The 21,012-nt window shown below is 36.6% G+C and overlaps 1 protein-coding gene across 3 annotated transcripts in view; it reads left to right on the top strand.

Moving 5' to 3' along the window:
• LOC110461220 (leucine-rich repeat-containing protein 74A-like) overlaps nucleotides 1-21,012 on the top strand; it is a 42,290-nt gene that overhangs the window by 9,560 nt on the left and 11,718 nt on the right. For 2 of the 3 annotated variants that reach the window (XM_021514597.1, XM_021514598.1), the window contains exons 2-9: nucleotides 5,792-5,849; nucleotides 6,876-7,305; nucleotides 7,510-7,689; nucleotides 8,092-8,157; nucleotides 16,166-16,228; nucleotides 16,662-16,771; nucleotides 19,346-19,453; nucleotides 19,768-19,861. In XM_021514597.1, coding sequence (XP_021370272.1) covers nucleotides 6,888-7,305; nucleotides 7,510-7,689; nucleotides 8,092-8,157; nucleotides 16,166-16,228; nucleotides 16,662-16,771; nucleotides 19,346-19,453; nucleotides 19,768-19,861 — 1,039 coding nt within the window. In that variant the 5' untranslated portion in view covers nucleotides 5,792-5,849; nucleotides 6,876-6,887. The remainder of the gene's footprint in view (nucleotides 1-5,791; nucleotides 5,850-6,875; nucleotides 7,306-7,509; nucleotides 7,690-8,091; nucleotides 8,158-16,165; nucleotides 16,229-16,661; nucleotides 16,772-19,345; nucleotides 19,454-19,767; nucleotides 19,862-21,012) is intronic. The other variant, XM_021514599.1, reaches the window with a different exon arrangement.

Raw genomic sequence — 21,012 nt, forward strand, 5'->3', positions numbered from 1 at the left:
GGGGGGGGTGGTCACGGTAGTTAATGTAGTCCTTTTTTAAAACAACAAAATATTAAGTATATTAGCATATACTGTACTGTATAATGTTAATGTTAATATTTCTGCTCAGATCCAAAAAACAGTTTTTATTCAAGTATCCAAGATACACTTTAAATATTCTAAACATTATCAATATTAGATATTGTATTACATGAAAATTTGGTACGTGACACATTAGAAGCAGGGTACTGTGTATTTAAAGATGTTTTGATGAGAAGTCATCAATATTGTCTGCTGGATACGTAAAACCATTCAAACAATCAAGTCAACAATTCAAACCTCACACAATTATTTATTTAGAACCATTAAAAGACTAATATGCATTAGCCGAGTAAAGCTCATTTCACATAGGAATCAAATCCAGGCAACTTGTTGAGTCTTTTAAAGCCAAATCACAGAAAAATGGTAAGCAATTTATGGTAACTTATCAGTGCTAAGAAAAACATTCCTGGTATCGTACATTTAACAGACCACTCACACTATAATAGGCCCACAGGATGAATACTGCCCTGTACATGGTCATACAGTATGTAGACAATACTTAAGGTAAGTTAGTGATTGTAAATACATAGTTTTTACAAGGAAATTACTTTTGGCTGATTTCACCTTACATTAAGTTAACAGTAGGCTGTCAGAAAACATGAAATATGGAACTTTAAAGATTTGCTTTACACTAATCATATTTCTTTCAAATTACAACCAGTGTTAACTAAATTAATTGCCACATTATGATGATTATTCAAAATAAGTAGGCCTAGGCTTGCCAATACACACATTTTAATTCATATACAGGCATATGTGCACATGTATGTAAACATGGTTGGCCTTGAAGTTGAGGTCTAGAACATTTGACAGTGTCTTTGAGCACTCTTGTACTGTTTGGCACTGGTTCAACTCCCGACATACATAGCGGACAACTACTGTACCATGTAAGGCCAACAAGACCTGGGAATAAATGTATGGATATTGTTTTTGTCATGGCAGTTTTTGGGTAATGCATTGTAGCATGATCCACAAAATTCAGCGTTTGTGAAAGAAAGAAAAAGAGCAGTTGAAGAAGAAACTTTTGAAAAATGAAATTGTCTCCTGTAAAATCAAGTCCTCTTGCACTCAGTGTAGAAAACAATGTAGGTGATGGTTTCATCTACTTGGTTTAGGCAGGTGGTTAAATGGTGATTCAGAGGGGAATTTGATGATGTATTACCTTTATGCCTATAAAACTGACAATGAATTAACTTCATATTTATAAATTTGATAACCTTTGACCTCCATGCTTATGCTGATACAGCTTGCAAACATAATGATCATATTGAGACAAATAGCATTGTATTCACATTCATATTTATACAGTTGACAATGTATGACCTTTATGCTTAAATAGTTGACATTGTATGACCTTTATGCTTAAACAGCTGACATTGTATGACATTCATGCTTAAATGGTAGACAATGTAGGACCTTCATGCTTAAATAGTTGACATTGTATGACCTTCATGCTTAAATGGTAAACAATGTATGACATTCATGCTTAAATAGTTGACATTGTATGACACTCATGCTTATACAGTTGACATTGTATGACATTCATGCTTAAATGGTAGACAATATATGACCTTCATGCTTAAATAGTTGACATTGTATGACCTTCATGCTTAAATGGTAAACAATGTATGACATTCATGCTTAAATAGTTGACATTGTATGACCTTCATGCTTATACAGTTGACATTGTATGACATTCATGCTTAAATGGTAGACAATGTATGACCTTCATGCTTAAATGGTAGACAATGTATGACCTTCATGCTTGAATAGTTGACATTGTATGACCTTCATGCTTAAACAGCTGACATTGCATGACATTCATGCTTAAATGGTAGACAATGTATGACCTTCATGCTTAAATGGTAGACAATATATGACCTTCATGCTTGTAACAGTTGACAATGTATGACCTTCATACTGAAACAGTTGACAATAAATTACCTTTATGTCTATACAATTGACAATGAATGACCTTCATATTGTAATAGCCAAGGATTTTGATGGGAAAATTCTGCCTAACCAGCAACCAAGCTTTAACAGTGATGTGGTATAACCCTGGGACATGCTCACTGGTTCAGCAATGTCGAGTCTGGTCAGGGGCTGGATGGGTGCCTGTCCCACAAGTTGCATTTGATGGTTGCATTGAGATTCTTGGGTTACCATGAAAGGCCATTTCCCAGTGGTTAGGGAAGAAGGTGCATTGGTACACTGCAGGGAGGACCAAAGGGATTCCCAAGGCCAAATTTTGTGACAAGACTGTTCAGAGGGGAGGATCATGATGGGAAAATTCTCCTTTACTAGCATGCTACCATAGCTTTTCAGATGATGAGATATAACTCTGGAACACGCTCACATAAGTTCAGCATTGTTGAGCATCATGTCAGTGGCTGGATGGGTGTGCATCCCTCAATTACATTTGGTGGCAGTGGTGGGATACTGGGGTACCATGTAAGGCCAGTTCTCAGTGGTAAAGGGAAGGTGCATTAGAACCCTGTCGGGAGGACCCAAGGGATTTCCCAGGCCAACTCTCATGGCGAGACTTCTTGGGAGGAAGAAAAGTGTAACAACCAAGGATCAAGAGGGGAAAATCCTGCCTTAATAGCAATCTAACTTTTCCACTGATGTGGTACGAACCTGGGACTTTGTTCACTAGATCAACAACATCAAATCAGTGGCTGGATGGGTGACAGCTGCACACCGTACAAAATTAATACAATTGACAATGACGACCTTTATGTTTATACACCTGACAAATTATGATCGACCTAGTACATGCTTATGCAACAGTAGTAATGTATGACCTTCATGCTTATAAAATTGGCAAAGTATGATATTCATGTTTATGATACAATTAGTACAGGATCGACCTTCAATTTCCTGATACAATTGACAAAGCGTGGCCTTCCTGTTGATACAAATGATAATGTATGGCATCCAGCTGTTCAGATTTATAGATAACACATCAGTTCAAATTAACGTTAAGGAAATTTGTTCCAAAAGATTACTATCCATGTTCAGACAGCAGGAAAACTGGACAATCAGAAATCTGTATACACTGTATATGGCTGACTATAATGATTTTCCAGTGCTGGTCAGTGACTTGGCAGATCAATCCGATCAATATAATAATGGTTAATTGATCGAGATGTGCGATTCTGGTAAACAGTGATTTTTCGAGGTTACAAATTTTGTTGGGAGAAGAAGATGCTTTAGGGGGTCAAATAAGTGTCAAGGGTTAGATCGGTCAGTCATAATTAATAGATGAAGAAGTAAGATGGGGTAAACTTTGATGACCATTCTATGTCTGGTCTGAGATTGGCTGTACAGATACATACGAAGAGTCCTGGAGATAAGGCAAGGAAATTAATTAAAACAGAAAGCGAGCAGAAACCAATCAATAGAAACTGACCAGTGGGGAACGAACGTTAACTGAGGGTCAAAACCTAAACAAAGGTTAATGAAGTATTGGCTGAGTGTTTACATTCATCGGTGAGGAATGATTTAGCTGAACTCTCTGATATTAGTAGAATGACTTTATAATCTATCTTAAACCTTATAAGTGTCAGTTTTGGAACTGTTCATCAGTATAGAGAACCCTATTAAACACAGAAGTGGAAAAAACCATTAAGGGATGTCAAAATGTAGGTACAGTAATTTGAAATTTCTTTTATATAAAATATTGTTACCTTAAACTGACAGTGCAAGTTAAAAAGGATTTAATTGAGATTAAAAACAAGTTTTTAAATATTTTGTTTCTGGTTTTGAGATCTTCCCCGGTGACCATCTCTTCTGCCTATATCGTTTCTTAAAGGAAGCACTGATATTTTAGTTTGTCCTTGCTAAGTAATGACCAGATTTTTTTTTTTTTTTTTTTTTTATAAGTCTCAATTGAAAGCTTTTTAACTTGCAATGTCAGCTTTTTAAGCCATACAAAGAAATTTTATCTTTACTTGTTTTCTAACTGTATATAAGATTGGATATGACTTTTTACTTGACTTTTTTTAAAAAGTACATTGTTGAATGAGTTAGGGTTCATTGTGTTGAGATTTTGAATTGGTAAATCTAGGTCTCATCTGATCATGTGTCCTTGGTATGGAACTATTCAAGTTCTGTAACTGTTTGATAATCCTCATTGAACTGGTTCATTTCTTGTAAATACTTGTATTTGGTTCTGACGTCTGTCTTTGGTGATGATGTAAGGTATAAAATACTTACATAACAATGGTGAAATCTAAAAATGTCTTAAACAAACTCTTACAATGACTACCTTTTTGACAAAATAAATCCATGATAATGCACTAGTTAATACTGTAGAAAAAAGGGAAGATTTAGAGAATCCAAAATTTCAAAAATAAAACATGAGGGTGAAAAATCATGAATTTTACTCAAAATAGAAAGACAATTGGATTATGTAAATCTGTTGTTTGTTGTTTTTGTAAGTGTTGGGTATTTCAAGGGTGCACAATGGATGAGACAATCTTATTCACATTATTCCAGTTCCTATCTTAGTGACATCACATAAAGGGCACCATTGTGATTGTTATGTTAATTTTTCTATTTCAAAGAAAAGAAACCTATATTTCGCATATTGCTGAAAAGATTTCATTTAAGAGAGCAAACAGTAAAACAAACATAAAATGTTTCTGGAGTGACAACTTGCTTTACTGCAAATCCAAGCAAAGTATTTGTACTGTTTCCTGGTAGGAAGTATTGTTTTTTGAGATTATTGATTAGTTTGGAGATTATTCCCTTCATAAAAATAAACAACAAAGCTATTTACATGTGTGAAGGGGAATTCACTGGATGTCAGACCCATAACTAACAATAAACATGGCATGCCTCATCAAAATTTCATGATCTTTACAATTTTGAAAGACATTAATAATGAATAAACCATGTTTTAAACCCTTCTGAAACTGCCGTAATAATTGTTACATTCTATTGTCCCGTGTATAGGGACTAGCTGTTGGTTACTGCGTTTTTGTGTTTAGTATCTGTTGAGTAACCTGACACTCTGTGGGCATCTTGAGAGGGAGAAATGATGTGGCCCAGTAATTTCTTTTCCCATATCTTCTTTATTTATTTTCCTGTAAAATAAACATTTATATGGAAAATACCACACTAAAAATCTAAACAATTATCAATTCAAATCTGCAATAAAACAAACCTCTTAGTGCAGTGACTTGTGTTACTGTTTAAAGCCCTTTAACATTTCTTGATGTTTTGCCATTAACATCAAATCAATATCTATATTTCAACAGGGACTTGTGATGTTTATGATACTCTCTAATAAAAAATATCTCCTGTAAATTATGGTTAAAATATAAATTCATTAAAAATCAGGAACGCCACAATTGTATGTCTTTATGGACCAGACGGATACAGCTTTTAAAGCTTATATACACTTCTAAAAATCAAGGTAAAGATTATTAAGTACTTAGTAGCAATATTAATTTGTTAAAAGTTTCAGAACCCTGTGTTAATTTCCTGTCTCATATATATATGTACATGTCAATGTAGAAAGGGATGTCACCGTACGCCTGAGTTTTGACACAACATGGCAGAGCTTGGCCATGTTAACTGTATGTAAAGGTACAAGGCAGATTTGATTATTATACTTAAGGCTAAAGGATGGAAATTGGATTATAGATATGAAAATACACATATTTGTTATCTTTCTAAATTATATTGTGTTGTATACTTCCAGAAGAATGAAGAAACTTCTCAGCTGAAGATTTGAATACATCAGAAGAAATACAATAATAGTAAGTTATGCATTTTATGAATCATCTCAAAGATATAAATATACATATGATAACAATGAATTCACAGACACTTTGTTGAATATTTCGACACAATTGGTGGTATAATCAGCACATGGTTTATCGTAGACTGTGCATATATACCTATCGTATGAATTTTAATATGTGTTTCAAAAAAATAAGTGTTGATCTACAGAATGTTCTATAATTATTTCTCCATGTCTTTTACATTTCATATTTGGTGTATATCTCGTATATTAAAAAAGTCTAAAAATAACTTTACTATGGATTCCGAGCCATGTCGGAATAAAAGGCAACGAATTTGCTGACAGGGAAGCAAAAAATGCATTGAATCTCGAACCAACAAATATCAAACTACCATACACAGATTTTAAACCTACTATTCGTACAGCCATTCAAAATGAATGGCAGAAACGCTGGTCTCTGGAGACCAACAACAAACTTTTTAAGATACAACCGAAACTTAAAACATCTATTCCCAGTCGGAAAGATCGTAGAGAGGAAGTTGTCCTCGCTCGGCTCCGCACTGGGCACACATATCCTACTCATTCGTACCTTTTAAAACGAGAAGATATACCTTCATGCCACGCATGTGACACTCCATTTACAGTGGAGCATTTTTTAATAGAATGTTCCGATTTTAAACACATTCGTGATAACTACTTCCGAGTCCCGGATATGAAAACACTTTTCAGTTCCGTGGATTCGAAGGCATTATTTAACTATTTGAAAGACATCGGTCTATTTTATAGACTCTGATGTCTTTTAACCCACCTTATCATTTTTGACGTTATATATATATCGCATATTCCATATCATCTATTCGTTATATCTTTTTTTAATTTTAACCCCCTTTTATTTTTATTATCTACACATACAATGCGAATACTTTTAAAATGAACCATTTTATCTGATTTTATCTTCGCTATTCACATGTTTGTTAAAAAAATAAGATAAATAAATAAATCACCATGGAGTTGATTAATTCCTTAATTTATTGAATATCAGAAAAAATTAAAGATGGAGAAAAGCGGTGATACAGAGAGTGGAAGGGTGGAAAGTCCAAAAGCCAGCCAGTACAGAATAGTCCCCGAACGTCGCATTGCGATACGACCTTTATCAGCCAGAGCAAAGAAATCCCCAAAAGATGGAGGCTCAGATGTTCCACAGCTCGACCTTGAGCGACCACGGCGACCTTGGACAGCGCACCCAAAGACACGGTCAGATATGTCAGCCAATAGGGTTGCGAGACCGGCTCATCTCAGAAAGTCCCACATGCGGCCCCCAGTAAGAACCACTCTGCCGGAAACCACGGAGGAAGGAAAACTCAGTGTGATGGGACTGGACACACAGGCTATGCTAGGCTTCACGCCACAGACCTATCAACTCCCCACAGCCTCCACTGACCTGGGTCAAGGGGTCAGGACCCTTGTCTCAGGTACATACAGATGTTATTGTATCTCAAAAAAAAACAACGTTTTTATGGTACCATTTAAATATTTTTTTGTGATTTGGTTCCTTTTTAACTTTTGTGACGTATTTTAACCATAGACAAGCAAAATAGAAATAATCATATGGAAACTGACTCTATAAGTTGTTTTGTAAATTGTCAACAAACGTAAAACTCATTATTACCATACAGATGACCAGAAACCAAAAACACCAAAGGAGGGTTGGGCCGTTACTAAGGTAGCAGATAGCAACAGGGACTCCACCCCAGAACGGTCTAAGAAACGACACCCTTCATTTGAGACCTGGGTGTCTGGATCTCCTCATGACTCAGACGAGTATGACACAGACCTGGAAACAGATTTACTCAAAAGTAAGAATTTTATTAATGCTAAAACATTTGATTGTTCTGGAGGTACTGGGAAACAGGAATGACTCAGTGATGTCATAATTATTTGTTTGATATGGTATGTTGCTGAATTCATGTAGTTTGTGTAAGTGGGAGAGGTTTGATTTTTTAAGCTGCTGTTATAAAATGTCATATTACACTCTGTGAAAAAAAGCTAATGACTGCTAATAATTTAATAATATAAATTTTCGTTATATTGGCCTTATTTGTTGTTTGCTTGACCTGTTCTGTTATACAGTCATGTGACCTTGAGCTCTTTTCTGACAGAATTTGTTGTTCATTTGACCTCTGTTCTTGTATCTCCATATATATGACCTTGAGTTCTATGATCTGACCTAATTTGTTGTTCATTTGACCTCTGCTCAGACCTGGAAATTGTAGAGGGCCAGGACAAGAAGAAAAAAATGAGAATAAAGAGGCGGCGTTCTCCAGGAAAGTACCTCCTTGTGTGGGGTTGTTATTACAATATAGCTTTCCAAGTTGTGATGATTTGTATTGTTGTGATTGATCTAACATGTATAGTTTAGTTACTCAAGTTTATCCAGCAAGGTATATGTAGAACACCTATATTACAATCTTACTTCAAAATGACTTTTAATGATGTTTTGATTCTGTAATCATTTTCTATTTCATTGAATTATTTATAAATTACATTCTGTGGTTTAAATGGAGTTATTCTCTCAAACATCATTCACAAACAAATTGTATTTAGTATAATATTGATCTGATTTCAATATATAGAAACCTGGATAAATTTGAAATTAAAAAAAATAAAATAGAGAAACAAAATATATACTTGAGGAGCTGAGTCAAAAGAGAATAAATGAGATGAAAAAGGAATAGCAGGTTGATCATTAAAAACTAAAGAGTATTGCAGTTTATAATTAATTAATTTGACAGCTGTTGAGATCATCTTCAATGAGTGCATTGTGTATTTGTGTGGTCTGTTTTACGTTAGACTGCATGTTGTGAAGTTTCCTGACAGACTACTGTTGTTTTTCGTGTTTTGTTTTTTTCGTTTTCTTACATGTGTCTTTGGTGTGTTTACAACATCATCATATCCGTGATTCATTAGATATCTTAAAAACTTGTTTGCTGTGCTTTTCAACAATTTTATATAGCTTTAGTGAACTATTATTTTATCATATTAGCATGATTTTAAACTTTTAGTTGAGCCTATAAATACAAAAGCATTATCTGTTGTGTAAATTATATTGGACCTTCTGAATTTAAAATGACTTATTTAGACATGTATGGTATTATGAGATTTGAAAGACACTCTGACAATTAACAAATATGTATTATTTTCAGTTTCATAAATTATGAATTGGTCTTGTAGAAAGACTAAAGAATACTATTAAACTGCAAGAAAGAGAAATGACTTTTTATACATTCAATGTCACAGAATTACCAGAACAAAATTTGGTTTTTACTTCAGGCTAAACTCTCAGAAAGACTTAATTTTACATGTGCAATATTGGAACTTTCAGGCAAATTGAAGACCTCTTTGAACTTTATGTTGCATAAGATATCATTACATTAGCTTTATGTGAATTGATCTCACTTTCTCCCCTCCTTTTTAAGTCTTTACCCACAAAGGTAACACTATTTACAACCCAGGTTGGGGTATCTATCCTCTTGCCAAGCTTACACCAAAATGCAAGTACTTGAAACAAGGGTTGGTCATGATCACAGGCACTACTGTAAAAGGATAGGAAAAATGCATGGCCAGACTGAAATTGGAAAGGTCAGACCTCAGAACTCTAGATGAATGGCCCAACCAATCGTGTTAACTGGTCACCAGTGAATTGACCGAGTCTGGTTCAACTTCATATGTATATAAATGTTTATATGTATAACTATATGATCTGATTACATTGAAGGAAAAAGCCTTATAAACTCACAAAATTCCACTTACTCAGTATCTGTAAGTTGCATCTTGTTTTGAAAACCAATATATGACGTATTTCAAAAGAAATGTACCCTATATATACATTACACAATATACCTACAAACGTGACCTAACTGTCTATACATATGTTTACTGTTTTGGAGATGCCTCCCCAGATTATCAAGAACGCGTGAGATAAGCAGGCAATACAGTTGAAAATTGGGACAATTAACAGCCGCAGGGAGTTGTTTGTTTGGCGTTTCAATAACCCATTCCTCATCATCAGCATTTCTAGTCATTATTGAAACGTGATTCAGGCTCAACGTCGTATCCCGTAGCTCTGTCTTCAGCCTTTCAATATCATTACATGTAACAGAATTTACTGCCAATATATTTCACTGCTCAATTACGAGGTTCAATCTAGCTGATTGGCTTTTTATATTTCCCCACTTAAAAGTGAATGAGAAATTCACATCTGTCTTTCACTATTAATAATTCAGTTTAACATTCCTAGCATTTTTGAGATTTAAATTAAGTCATCGATTGGTTTCAAATCTAATCTCCCTCTCAGTAATTTGTAATGTTGAAGCTTCACACTGGTAAGCAATTCTGAATTTGTGTCAAACTGCCAAAATTTTAAAATCAATTTAATTGGTATATTACGGTGTAGCTATAATACACATTTGATGGCATTCAAGTATATAGGGATAGAATAGCATTCAGGCTTACAGACTGATTATAATGGTCTCCAGATTTTATTGGAGGTAAAGGGGTGCAGTGAGATCTATAGCATTCAGATCATTTTGATAAAAACGTAACTGACTCGGCTGAGAGGCAGGGGTTCTTATGAAGGGTGGGTGGTATAGGGGAATCGTACGTTGGGAAATGGGGGTGAATGAGAGGGAGGGATGGCAGGAATTAAAGGCAGCAGCTCCTTGTAACCCGGTCACTATTCCTAAGGGATCAAGGTCAAACCTGTCTTTATAGACCGCTCAACAGAGTCTGAGCTAAAGTGGCCTAATAAAGACAGTGTTTTATATATTGTTATCAAAATCAACATATGGGAAATTCTTAGATGGTAGTTTTATGCAGGTGATCTTTATAGAGAGATGGTTGTCTTAAACAGGTGGTATCTAAGGCAGGTTTGTAGATTGCAAATGCAGATGTTGTAACATTATGAACAATACAGACTCATCATGACAGACTACCACTTAACAAAACCGAGACTCTACTGAACAAGTGAGACTGTTGAATACTAGACACAAGAACAAGTCAAACCACATTGAACAATACACACCCCATAGAACAATACACACCCCATAGAACAATACACACCCCACAGAACAATACACACCCCACAGAACAATACAACCCCCATAGAACAATTCACCCCATAGAACAATACAAACCCCATAGAACAATTCACCCCATAGAACAATACACACCCCACAGAACAATACACCCCCCATAGAACAATACACACCCCATAGAACAATTCACACCCCACAGAACAATACAAACCCCATAGAACAATTCACACCCCACAGAACAATACACCCCCCATAGAACAATACACACCCCACAGAACAATACAAACCCCATAGAACAATTCACCCCATAGAACAATTCACCACATTAAACAATACAACTCGATAAACATGTCAGGATCAAGTTAGACTTTACTGAACAAGTGAGACAATCGAAATAGACAGTTTCAATGACTCGTTCCTCATTATCAGCGTTTCTAGTCATTATTGAAAAAAAATGATAAATACTTCCCACTGAACAAGAGTGGCTGCACTGAACAAGTCAATCGACTGAACAAGTCAATCGACTGAACAAACTCTGTTTGCTTCTTACAGTTGTCTCATGTTAATCGAAGTGAGAGAGAATCTTCAAAATGATGCGGATCAATTAATAATAATGCTTCACAGCTCTATGAATGCCATTTCTTTCGGTAGAGGAACTTGTAGTGGAACTGTAAATATAACTGTTTATATGATAAGAGCTGGCACTAAGGGAAGTCTGACAAAGTGTTGTGGTCAGTTGCCATCCTCCTCCTATATTAGCTGTTAACATGACGAGTCAGGTAGAGGTAGACAGGGGTTGTTAACATGACAAGTCAGGTAGAGGTAGACAGGGGTTGTTAACATGACGAGTCAGGTAGAGGTAGACAGGGGTTGTTAACATGACGAGTCAGGTAGAGGTAGACAGGGGTTGTTAACATGACGAGTCAGGTAGAGGTAGACAGGGGTTGTTAACATGACGAGTCAGGTAGAGGTAGACAGGGGTTGTTAACATGACGAGTCAGGTAGAGGTAGACAGGGGTTGTTAACATGACGAGTCAGGTAGAGGTAGACAGGGGTTGTTAACATGACGAGTCAGGTAGAGGTAGACAGGGGTTGTTAACATGACGAGTCAGGTAGAGGTAGACAGGGGTTGTTAACATGACGAGTCAGGTAGAGGTAGACAGGGGTTGTTAACATGACGAGTCAGGTAGAGGTAGACAGGGGTTGTTAACATGACGAGTCAGGTAGAGGTAGACAGGGGTTGTTAACATGACGAGTCAGGTAGAGGTAGACAGGGGTTGTTAACATGACGAGTCAGGTAGAGGTAGACAGGGGTTGTTAACATGACGAGTCAGGTAGAGGTAGACAGGGGTTGTTAACATGACGAGTCAGGTAGAGGTAGACAGGGGTTGTTAACATGACGAGTCAGGTAGAGGTAGACAGGGGTTGTTAACATGACGAGTCAGGTAGAGGTAGACAGGGGTTGTTAACATGACGAGTCAGGTAGAGGTAGACAGGGGTTGTTAACATGACGAGTCAGGTAGAGGTAGACAGGGGTTGTTAACATGACGAGTCAGGTAGAGGTAGACAGGGGTTGTTAACATGACGAGTCAGGTAGAGGTAGACAGGGGTTGTTAACATGACGAGTCAGGTAGAGGTAGACAGGGGTTGTTAACATGACGAGTCAGGTAGAGGTAGACAGGGGTTGTTAACATGACGAGTCAGGTAGAGGTAGACAGGGGTTGTTAACATGACGAGTCAGGTAGAGGTAGACAGGGGTTGTTAACATGACGAGTCAGGTAGAGGTAGACAGGGGTTGTTAACATGACGAGTCAGGTAGAGGTAGACAGGGGTTGTTAACATGACGAGTCAGGTAGAGGTAGACAGGGGTTGTTAACATGACGAGTCAGGTAGAGGTAGACAGGGGTTGTTAACATGACGAGTCAGGTAGAGGTAGACAGGGGTTGTTAACATGACGAGTCAGGTAGAGGTAGACAGGGGTTGTTAACATGACGAGTCAGGTAGAGGTAGACAGGGGTTGTTAACATGACGAGTCAGGTAGAGGTAGACAGGGGTTGTTAACATGACGAGTCAGGTAGAGGTAGACAGGGGTTGTTAACATGACGAGTCAGGTAGAGGTAGACAGGGGTTGTTAACATGACGAGTCAGGTAGAGGTAGACAGGGGTTGTTAACATGACGAGTCAGGTAGAGGTAGACAGGGGTTGTTAACATGACGAGTCAGGTAGAGGTAGACAGGGGTTGTTAACATGACGAGTCAGGTAGAGGTAGACAGGGGTTGTTAACATGACGAGTCAGGTAGAGGTAGACAGGGGTTGTTAACATGACGAGTCAGGTAGAGGTAGACAGGGGTTGTTAACATGACGAGTCAGGTAGAGGTAGACAGGGGTTGTTAACATGACGAGTCAGGTAGAGGTAGACAGGGGTTGTTAACATGACGAGTCAGGTAGAGGTAGACAGGGGTTGTTAACATGACGAGTCAGGTAGAGGTAGACAGGGGTTGTTAACATGACGAGTCAGGTAGAGGTAGACAGGGGTTGTTAACATGACGAGTCAGGTAGAGGTAGACAGGGGTTGTTAACATGACGAGTCAGGTAGAGGTAGACAGGGGTTGTTAACATGACGAGTCAGGTAGAGGTAGACAGGGGTTGTTAACATGACGAGTCAGGTAGAGGTAGACAGGGGTTTTTAACATGACAAGTCAGGTAGAGGTAGACAGGGGTTGTTAACATGACGAGTCAGGTAGAGGTAGACAGGGGTTGTCAACATGACGAGTCAGGTAGAGGTAGACAGGGGTAAATGTTAACATTTCTTTTCTATTGGATGTCAACTATCATCATTTTACGAAGGGCAATTTTTCTTCTGCCGTATTTTGTTGCTGCAATTTCTCTGATTCGTCTGAACAAATTTTTACCATAGCAACAGTGCATTGTTGTATGAGCACATCCTATATCAAACATCATCTAAGCTGTATTTTGATAATTGTGTTAATATATTATTGAACTTGTTTGGTTTTGACTTATGTTTGTATCTACGTAGCATGACTCTGTTATGAGTCATCATGTTGATATTGACAGATATAATTTAATGTACATAATGTGTTTGTTACAAATGCTTTATGATTTGGAACTTTGGTACCCTTTTTTTCTTCAGTTATGTATTGTAAAACAGCAGGCTGTTCTACTTCGCCAGAATTGTATGTAGAGGGTCTTACATGAGTGGCCATGTCATATTAAATTTATTAAACCAGTTCAATAATTTGATATGAAACAAGCCTTGAGGCGAGTGTTATATTAAATTATTGAAACTTGACTATGCCCTGTACATGAATGTAAGATTCTATTTATCACATAACATTTATAATTTGAAAAAAAAGCTTCAAACATAATTTTGTGTTCTCAGCTGAGTCTATGTAGGTAAAAACCAAAGTACTCTGATCATAGTATTGTCGTTCCGTGCAGTGCAAAATAATTCAAGAATACCGGTATTCAAAAATAAATAAAAAAATAAAGTGCAATGAAAATAATAATGACAAAATAACCATTTCAAATTCATTTAAAATAACAGTAAATGTATCATATGGTATAGTAAATAAACGAAGTACCTGTCGTGGCATAAGAATATGTTCTCACATTTTTGACCAATAACAGCACATTTAGGTTTTATAACTGGTGTTAAGCACCATATTTATGACATGGCCGTATGACATAGTAAAATGGGTCAGTTGCAAAGAGTACATGATTATAATTATATGAATATGTCCGATGTTTAAAATCATCATTCAGAGCTCTTTTCTAAAAATGAAAATTCAACTGTAGCCGAGACACTGCCAGGCAAACAGTCACATGATCATCTAATACTTATTCTATAGACTGTAGGCTGTAGCTGTCCTTGAAAAAAAATATAAAAAAAAATCTTTTTTTAAAAATGCACGGGAGAGTCACATACTCTACTTAAAAGGTGATATTTCAAGGTGACATCTTGTTCATTCTTCTAGCTGGTAAATAGCAAGGCAGTAAAAAACTCGTCAAACTCACCAGGGTATGCTTTCTGTATACATGTATATAGTATCCTTTGAAACTCCCTCACCAGGATGTTGTAGTCTGTGTGGGAAGTCTGAAACTCCCTCACCAGGATGTTGTAGTCTGTGTGGGAAGTCTGAAGCTCCCTGGCCAGGATGTTGTAGTCTGTGTGGGAAGTCTGAAACTCCCTCACCAGGATGTTGTAGTCTGTGTGGGAAGTCTGAAACTCCCTCACCAGGATGTTGTAGTCTGTGTGGGAAGTCTGAAACTCCCTCACTAGGATGTTGTAGTCTGTGTGGGAAGTCTGAAGCTCCCTCGCCATCTTATATACTGTCCATTATGTAGGGAGGTTGTAGATCCTCGCCAGGGTATTATCTTCTATGCAGGGAGTCCGACGATCCTCACCAGGGTATTATCTCCTGTGTAGGAAGACTCTTCAGATTTTGAACAGTCATTTATTTACAGTATTTACTGTAATAAACATTATTTTTGTGAGCAGCTATTTTTTGTGTTTTCCAAGATGAAATTTAAATAGTCTAGTTGTTACAATCCAGTCACTACTCCTCCTTTCTCCCAAATTCTTTATACCCAGACAGTGTTTGGACAGATTTATCTCTTTCTGTTCAGAATTATCTCAGTAAGCCATGCAGGCCTTTTACAATCCAACAATATATATGACCTGACAACAAATTCTAAGATGGATCAGGATTATCAAGACTCCAATGTATCTTCAATCCAAAATTGTGGTTTACATTTTGGCTCAAAGAATTGTAATAACCTTGCAATTGGCTTTCTAGCATTATGGAGTAATAGATCTACTTTCATATCAGTTAAGGAGCCCCATACCACTTCCAGTCTCTGAGTGTAAATTACCAATGTGGCCAGACCAGGACTCGAACCCTAGATCTCAGATTGTAATATTGTCGCTCTAACTGACTGAGCTTCCTGGTCAACAGAAGTGTCCTGGCCCAACTGTGCTACATTCAGCTATCTCTAAAAATATATTAAGGGGAGGTTACTCTCTAGGCTAAATCCTTATAAGAAGTGCATTATTAAGACACTATGTGAGGAGTTTGAAAGTTTTTTGTTATTAAGGTTGTAATAAAGGGTTCTTAGAAACCTACTGAGACATTTCTGGTGATGTCAATGTAATATGTCACATTATGGATCAGTATCACTGTAGAAATGTATTCATTTAAACATATATTATTGTTTACAGAAGAAGAATACCCCGCAGACCCCACAGGTAAATCTGTGTACCAGGACCAGTGTCAGAGACAAGGTATGTCAATGCCACCTGGTGGTCATAAATAATGACATTACGTACCATCAAAGACTTTGAATAACGCACTGATGTAGTATTTAAATCCTCAATCCAATAACTACCTGGTACATATGTCCCATCATTTGAAATTTGACTTCAAATATATTTACACCTATAGATATCAACCAAAGAAATATAATATTCATTTGTTAAATCAGATATTTTATTGCATCTCATCAAGATTTTCTGAAAAAACATTTAGTCTTCTTCTAATTGATTGGATTGAGATAGGGGGTTTTGAGTGGGGGGAAGTGTTGCCATATTTTTATCTGCCAATGCCATTGAGCCATATTCTAGAGAAGAAAATTAAAGTTCACTTTAAACTTTATTGTGTGTATTTTTTACACTTTCTGAATTAAGTATCAAATATCAATAATGTTTGGTGTTTAAGGTGTAGTGCCAGTTTCCTTCCTGTTCCGTCACCTTGGCGACAGGAACCTGAGGATGAGACACCATTACCTAGGAGGTGAAGGAACCAAACCGGTGGCTGCAGCACTTCAGGTACGACTCTGATTGGCTGGTTATTGTAGACTCGGAACAGACAACATGGAGAATGTCTCTGTTCATCGAAATGTCATCAGATATCAATACAAAAATGGCTGTATTGCTTTTATTGCTTATTCAAAAAAAAAATTGTGGCTTATTTATGGCAAAGTGAACAAAGTTCAAATTGATTTGGCTTCTTCCATGTAAGTTGTCCATTGACATCTGGTCACAATACTGTGAGCATCAGTAACAGACAAATTGTGGATGTTTTATTGTGTTAAATCATATTTAATAGTGATACTTACAGTGAAAAATGTTGACAAATTTCAACTGTATATGCACATTGAACCATTATTTTCCTGGTATTTATGTCTTTCTTTTATGCAAGGACAAATATAGGCTTTGGGTGTTCTTTTGGAGTTAAACATTTTGATATTATTCCCAATAATGTTACAGAAATTTATCAACATAACAACAACAACAAATGATTATGGCCAGTAGCATAGTGGATAATCTCCCTGTTTTATTTAATATAATCAAGATATATGATCTTGGGATTAATTGAATCCCCTGGCTTGTGAAAAAGGATATCATAAAAGATATATTTCTTCATGTTTAAATCTTTGGTATAGAAAAGGAGCAAGCAAATCAAAGTCAGAACAATGACAAACAAATTGGAACTCTCCTTTGTTGGAGATACATCATAGAGCTCTCAAGGATTCTGTACCTTAACAGTCAGTGATTCCAATTAGAAAGGCTTTATGTAGCATGCTTATCTAGCTTAGCTGTAAAACAGTCATGTGATTCGGATCAGAAAAGCTTTATTCTAGCTCGCTAACCTAACTTCACTGGTAAATAGTCGTGTGATTTGGATCCAAAAGGCTTAATTTGCTCTTATCTTATTTATCTAACTTAGCGTCAAATGCATGAGAAAACAAAGGAAATTGGTCTGGAGTTTCTACAGCAACAGGACATAACATCTAGGTTATGAAAGTAAAACTGATTCCTGACTATCTATGTGGGTGTAGGGATCTATACAAGCCCAATCAATACCTTGATCTTTGGTAGATTGGTGGGTTTCAATCTGTGTCTGTGATGTATGCAGCTTGTGCCGAATAGCATTGTCCACCTCAGTTGAAATGTCTTTCATTTAAATATAACTGTAAATTACATATTTTTCTCTCATTTATTTGGATCCGGCAGATTAAGAATTCTTCTTAAAATGATCATTAAAGCTCCCCCCCCAAAAAAAATATCATACAAAATTACAAAGTTCATTCAGGAAAATATATAAAAGTACATGTATGTGTGGTTGACATAGAAACAAATAATACAATGAAACCTGTCTAATCTGACCCCTGGGTATTCTAAGATTCTATCATGTCCAGCTTAAATCTGTCATCCAATTCCTTGTTAAAACTATTAATTAAAACCAGTGTGATATGATACCTCAGTGTTTCATCAAGCCGATCTGTTTGATCTGACAGGGTGTTGGATGAGACAAGTTGGATTACACAGGGTGTCAGATTTGACAGGTTTTACTGTATATGATTTCTTGAATTCAACAGGGTGTTGGATGAGACAAGTTGGAATATACAGGGTGTCAGGTTATACATGTTTCACTTTATATGATTTGTTGGATTCCAAAAGGTTCCACATTAGACAGCTTCTGCTATCTATGATTTGTTGGATTCCAAAAAAAATGGATAACACAGTTTTTAGCTCACCTGGCCCAAAAGACCTAGGGTGATGATATTTGGCCAGAAGCATATTGGGATGAAAAGCTACCAAGTTTGTTCAAATGAATGACCTTCACCCATATTTCAAGGTCACATGGGTCAAATATGTTATAACCAAAAGAACCAGGGCAATGATAGTTTGCCAGTAGCATGCTGGGAAGAAGTGCTATCAATTTTGTTAAAATGGATGACCTTTGCCCATATTCAAGGTCACAGGGGTCAATGCTCTTATAAATCCTTAAAACAACTTCTTCTGAATAACTAAAAGGACTAGATTGATGACCTTTGGCAAGTACCATGCTTGGATGAAAGGCTATCAACTTTGTTCAAATGAATAACCTTCACCTATATTCAAGGTCACAGGGGTCAAATATGTTGAAATATTTAATCAACTTCTTTTGAATAACCAAAAGGCCTAGGGTGATGATATTTGGCCAGAAGCATACTGGTATATCACCCATATTCAAGGTCACAGGGGTCAAATATGTCAAAAAAATCTCCTAAATAAAAAATGACTAGGAGAATAATATTTAGCAAGTAGCATGCTTGAATGAAAGGTTTTAAAGGATTGTTCGAAAGAATGAACTTGAGTTATATTCAAGGTCGCAGGGGTCAAATACATGTAAGTTAAAAATTTAAATGACTTCTTTTGAATAACCACATTGAAGGGAGAGTGAAATGTGACCACTAGCATGCTTAAATGAAGATGAGAAATGAGATTTATACAAGGTGAGCGGTGAAGGCCCATTGTGCCTCTTGTTATTGTTTATGATTTGCTGGATTCCACAGGGTGTTTGGTTAGTCAGCTTCCAGAATGAGTTAGGAAAAATCAAAAACCTTTTTGTTACAGTTCAATACAGTGACTGAAGCACTTGACCTCGGTGACAACTACCTTCAGGCTGAAGGGGCCATGTACCTGGCTAGGATGATGAGGGACAACACGTTTATAGTTTACCTGGTAAGTAATTACACCTACAGTCTGAGGGAGCCATGTACCTGGCTAGGATGATGAGGGACAGCATGTTTATAGTTTACCTGGTAAGTTATTACTCAACTCTTGCTGTCTGTGATGGTGATGTTCCTTGTTTGATAATGAGAAAAAGTAACTAACTTTTAGTTTTATGTAGTTGACATTTTCTTCAAGTATAAACTTCTTTGATTGTTAAAACTTTTGAGTTATAACTACAGTAAATACAATATACAATTACACATCATTTGCCAGTTTGTTTTACAATACTACTGGACTTTCATTTAATTTGTTTCTCTCCCTAGGATATTTCAAACAATTTTATTAAATCGTCTGGTGCTGAAGCCATAGCAGAGATGTTAGAAGTCAACACAACCCTCAAGACAATATGTCTCGCAGGTAAGTTACCTACCTTTTCAAGTAAATTACTTACCTTTTCAGGTAAATTACATGCCTGCCAAGGTAGTTTACCTGCCTTCCCAGGTAAATTACTTTACCGTCTCAGACCTACTTTCTGAGGTAAAATACCAACCTTCTCCAATGCAATGTAGTATTTTTCCTCATTTTCCTATTGTCTCAAATAAATTATTTTTACCCAAAATTGAAAACAGACATTACAGTGTAATGCTTTTGGAGGTAAAATAGTCTTTCATTTGGTAAAATTACGGTTATGGATAAAGTATAGTCTAAAGTACATTTTCAGGCAAAATAACTTTTCTGTGTCAAATTCTAAGATAAAATATTTAGACTCCAGGTGATATACAGGTGGGCGGAGATCCAACGTCCAGTCAACGGTAGTTTCCATAAAGATCAGCAAAGTTCAGCATATCCCAGTTGACGGATTCTTTGAATAGAATTTACTAGTCCGGCCATAGAAGTATTTTATCACTAATGAGAAGAGATGACAACATCAACTGGGATATCAGCAAGTTTAGTCCAGTGTTTATATGTTTCGTCCCACTAGGTGGGCCGTCATCAGAACAACATGCGATTTTCAAAACATCCCTAAGGTACAAAATATGGTGCCCTGCTTAGTTACAACCAATAACAACTTGGGTGTATATAGTGACGTCTACAATAGTGCAATAGATTAATGACGTCATCGTATATTTACTACTTTTCGGCATGTCCATTGTTTGCGTGGGAAATAGTGGGCCGAAACATGTAAACACTGGATAAAACTTGCTGGTATCCCAATTAAATGTTGTCATGGTTGTCTCTACTCATTACCACGGTGATATAGTCAATATGTAGGGTACCATGTAAACCAATAACAGCGTTAGTTTGAATGTCTTAAAAGCTTTATAATTAAATCTTATTTATCACATCATTTTTGGAGCATTCATGTCTTCTTCCTTGAAATGAAATGAACTTTATTTATTTTACAACAATTAATATGAAACAAATTATTTCAACTTACATGTATATCAATCACTCTTGTTGGCCCGAATGTTAGCATATGCAAGGCTTTTAATGTGGGAGGAAACAGGAGAAACCGGAGTACACCCATGTGGTTGGGCAGGTGACCCCATGATCTGGGAATCAACCCC

This window comes from Mizuhopecten yessoensis, unplaced genomic scaffold (genome assembly GCF_002113885.1).
Source record: "Mizuhopecten yessoensis strain PY_sf001 unplaced genomic scaffold, ASM211388v2 scaffold10591, whole genome shotgun sequence".
NCBI classification, from domain to species: domain Eukaryota; kingdom Metazoa; phylum Mollusca; class Bivalvia; order Pectinida; family Pectinidae; genus Mizuhopecten; species Mizuhopecten yessoensis.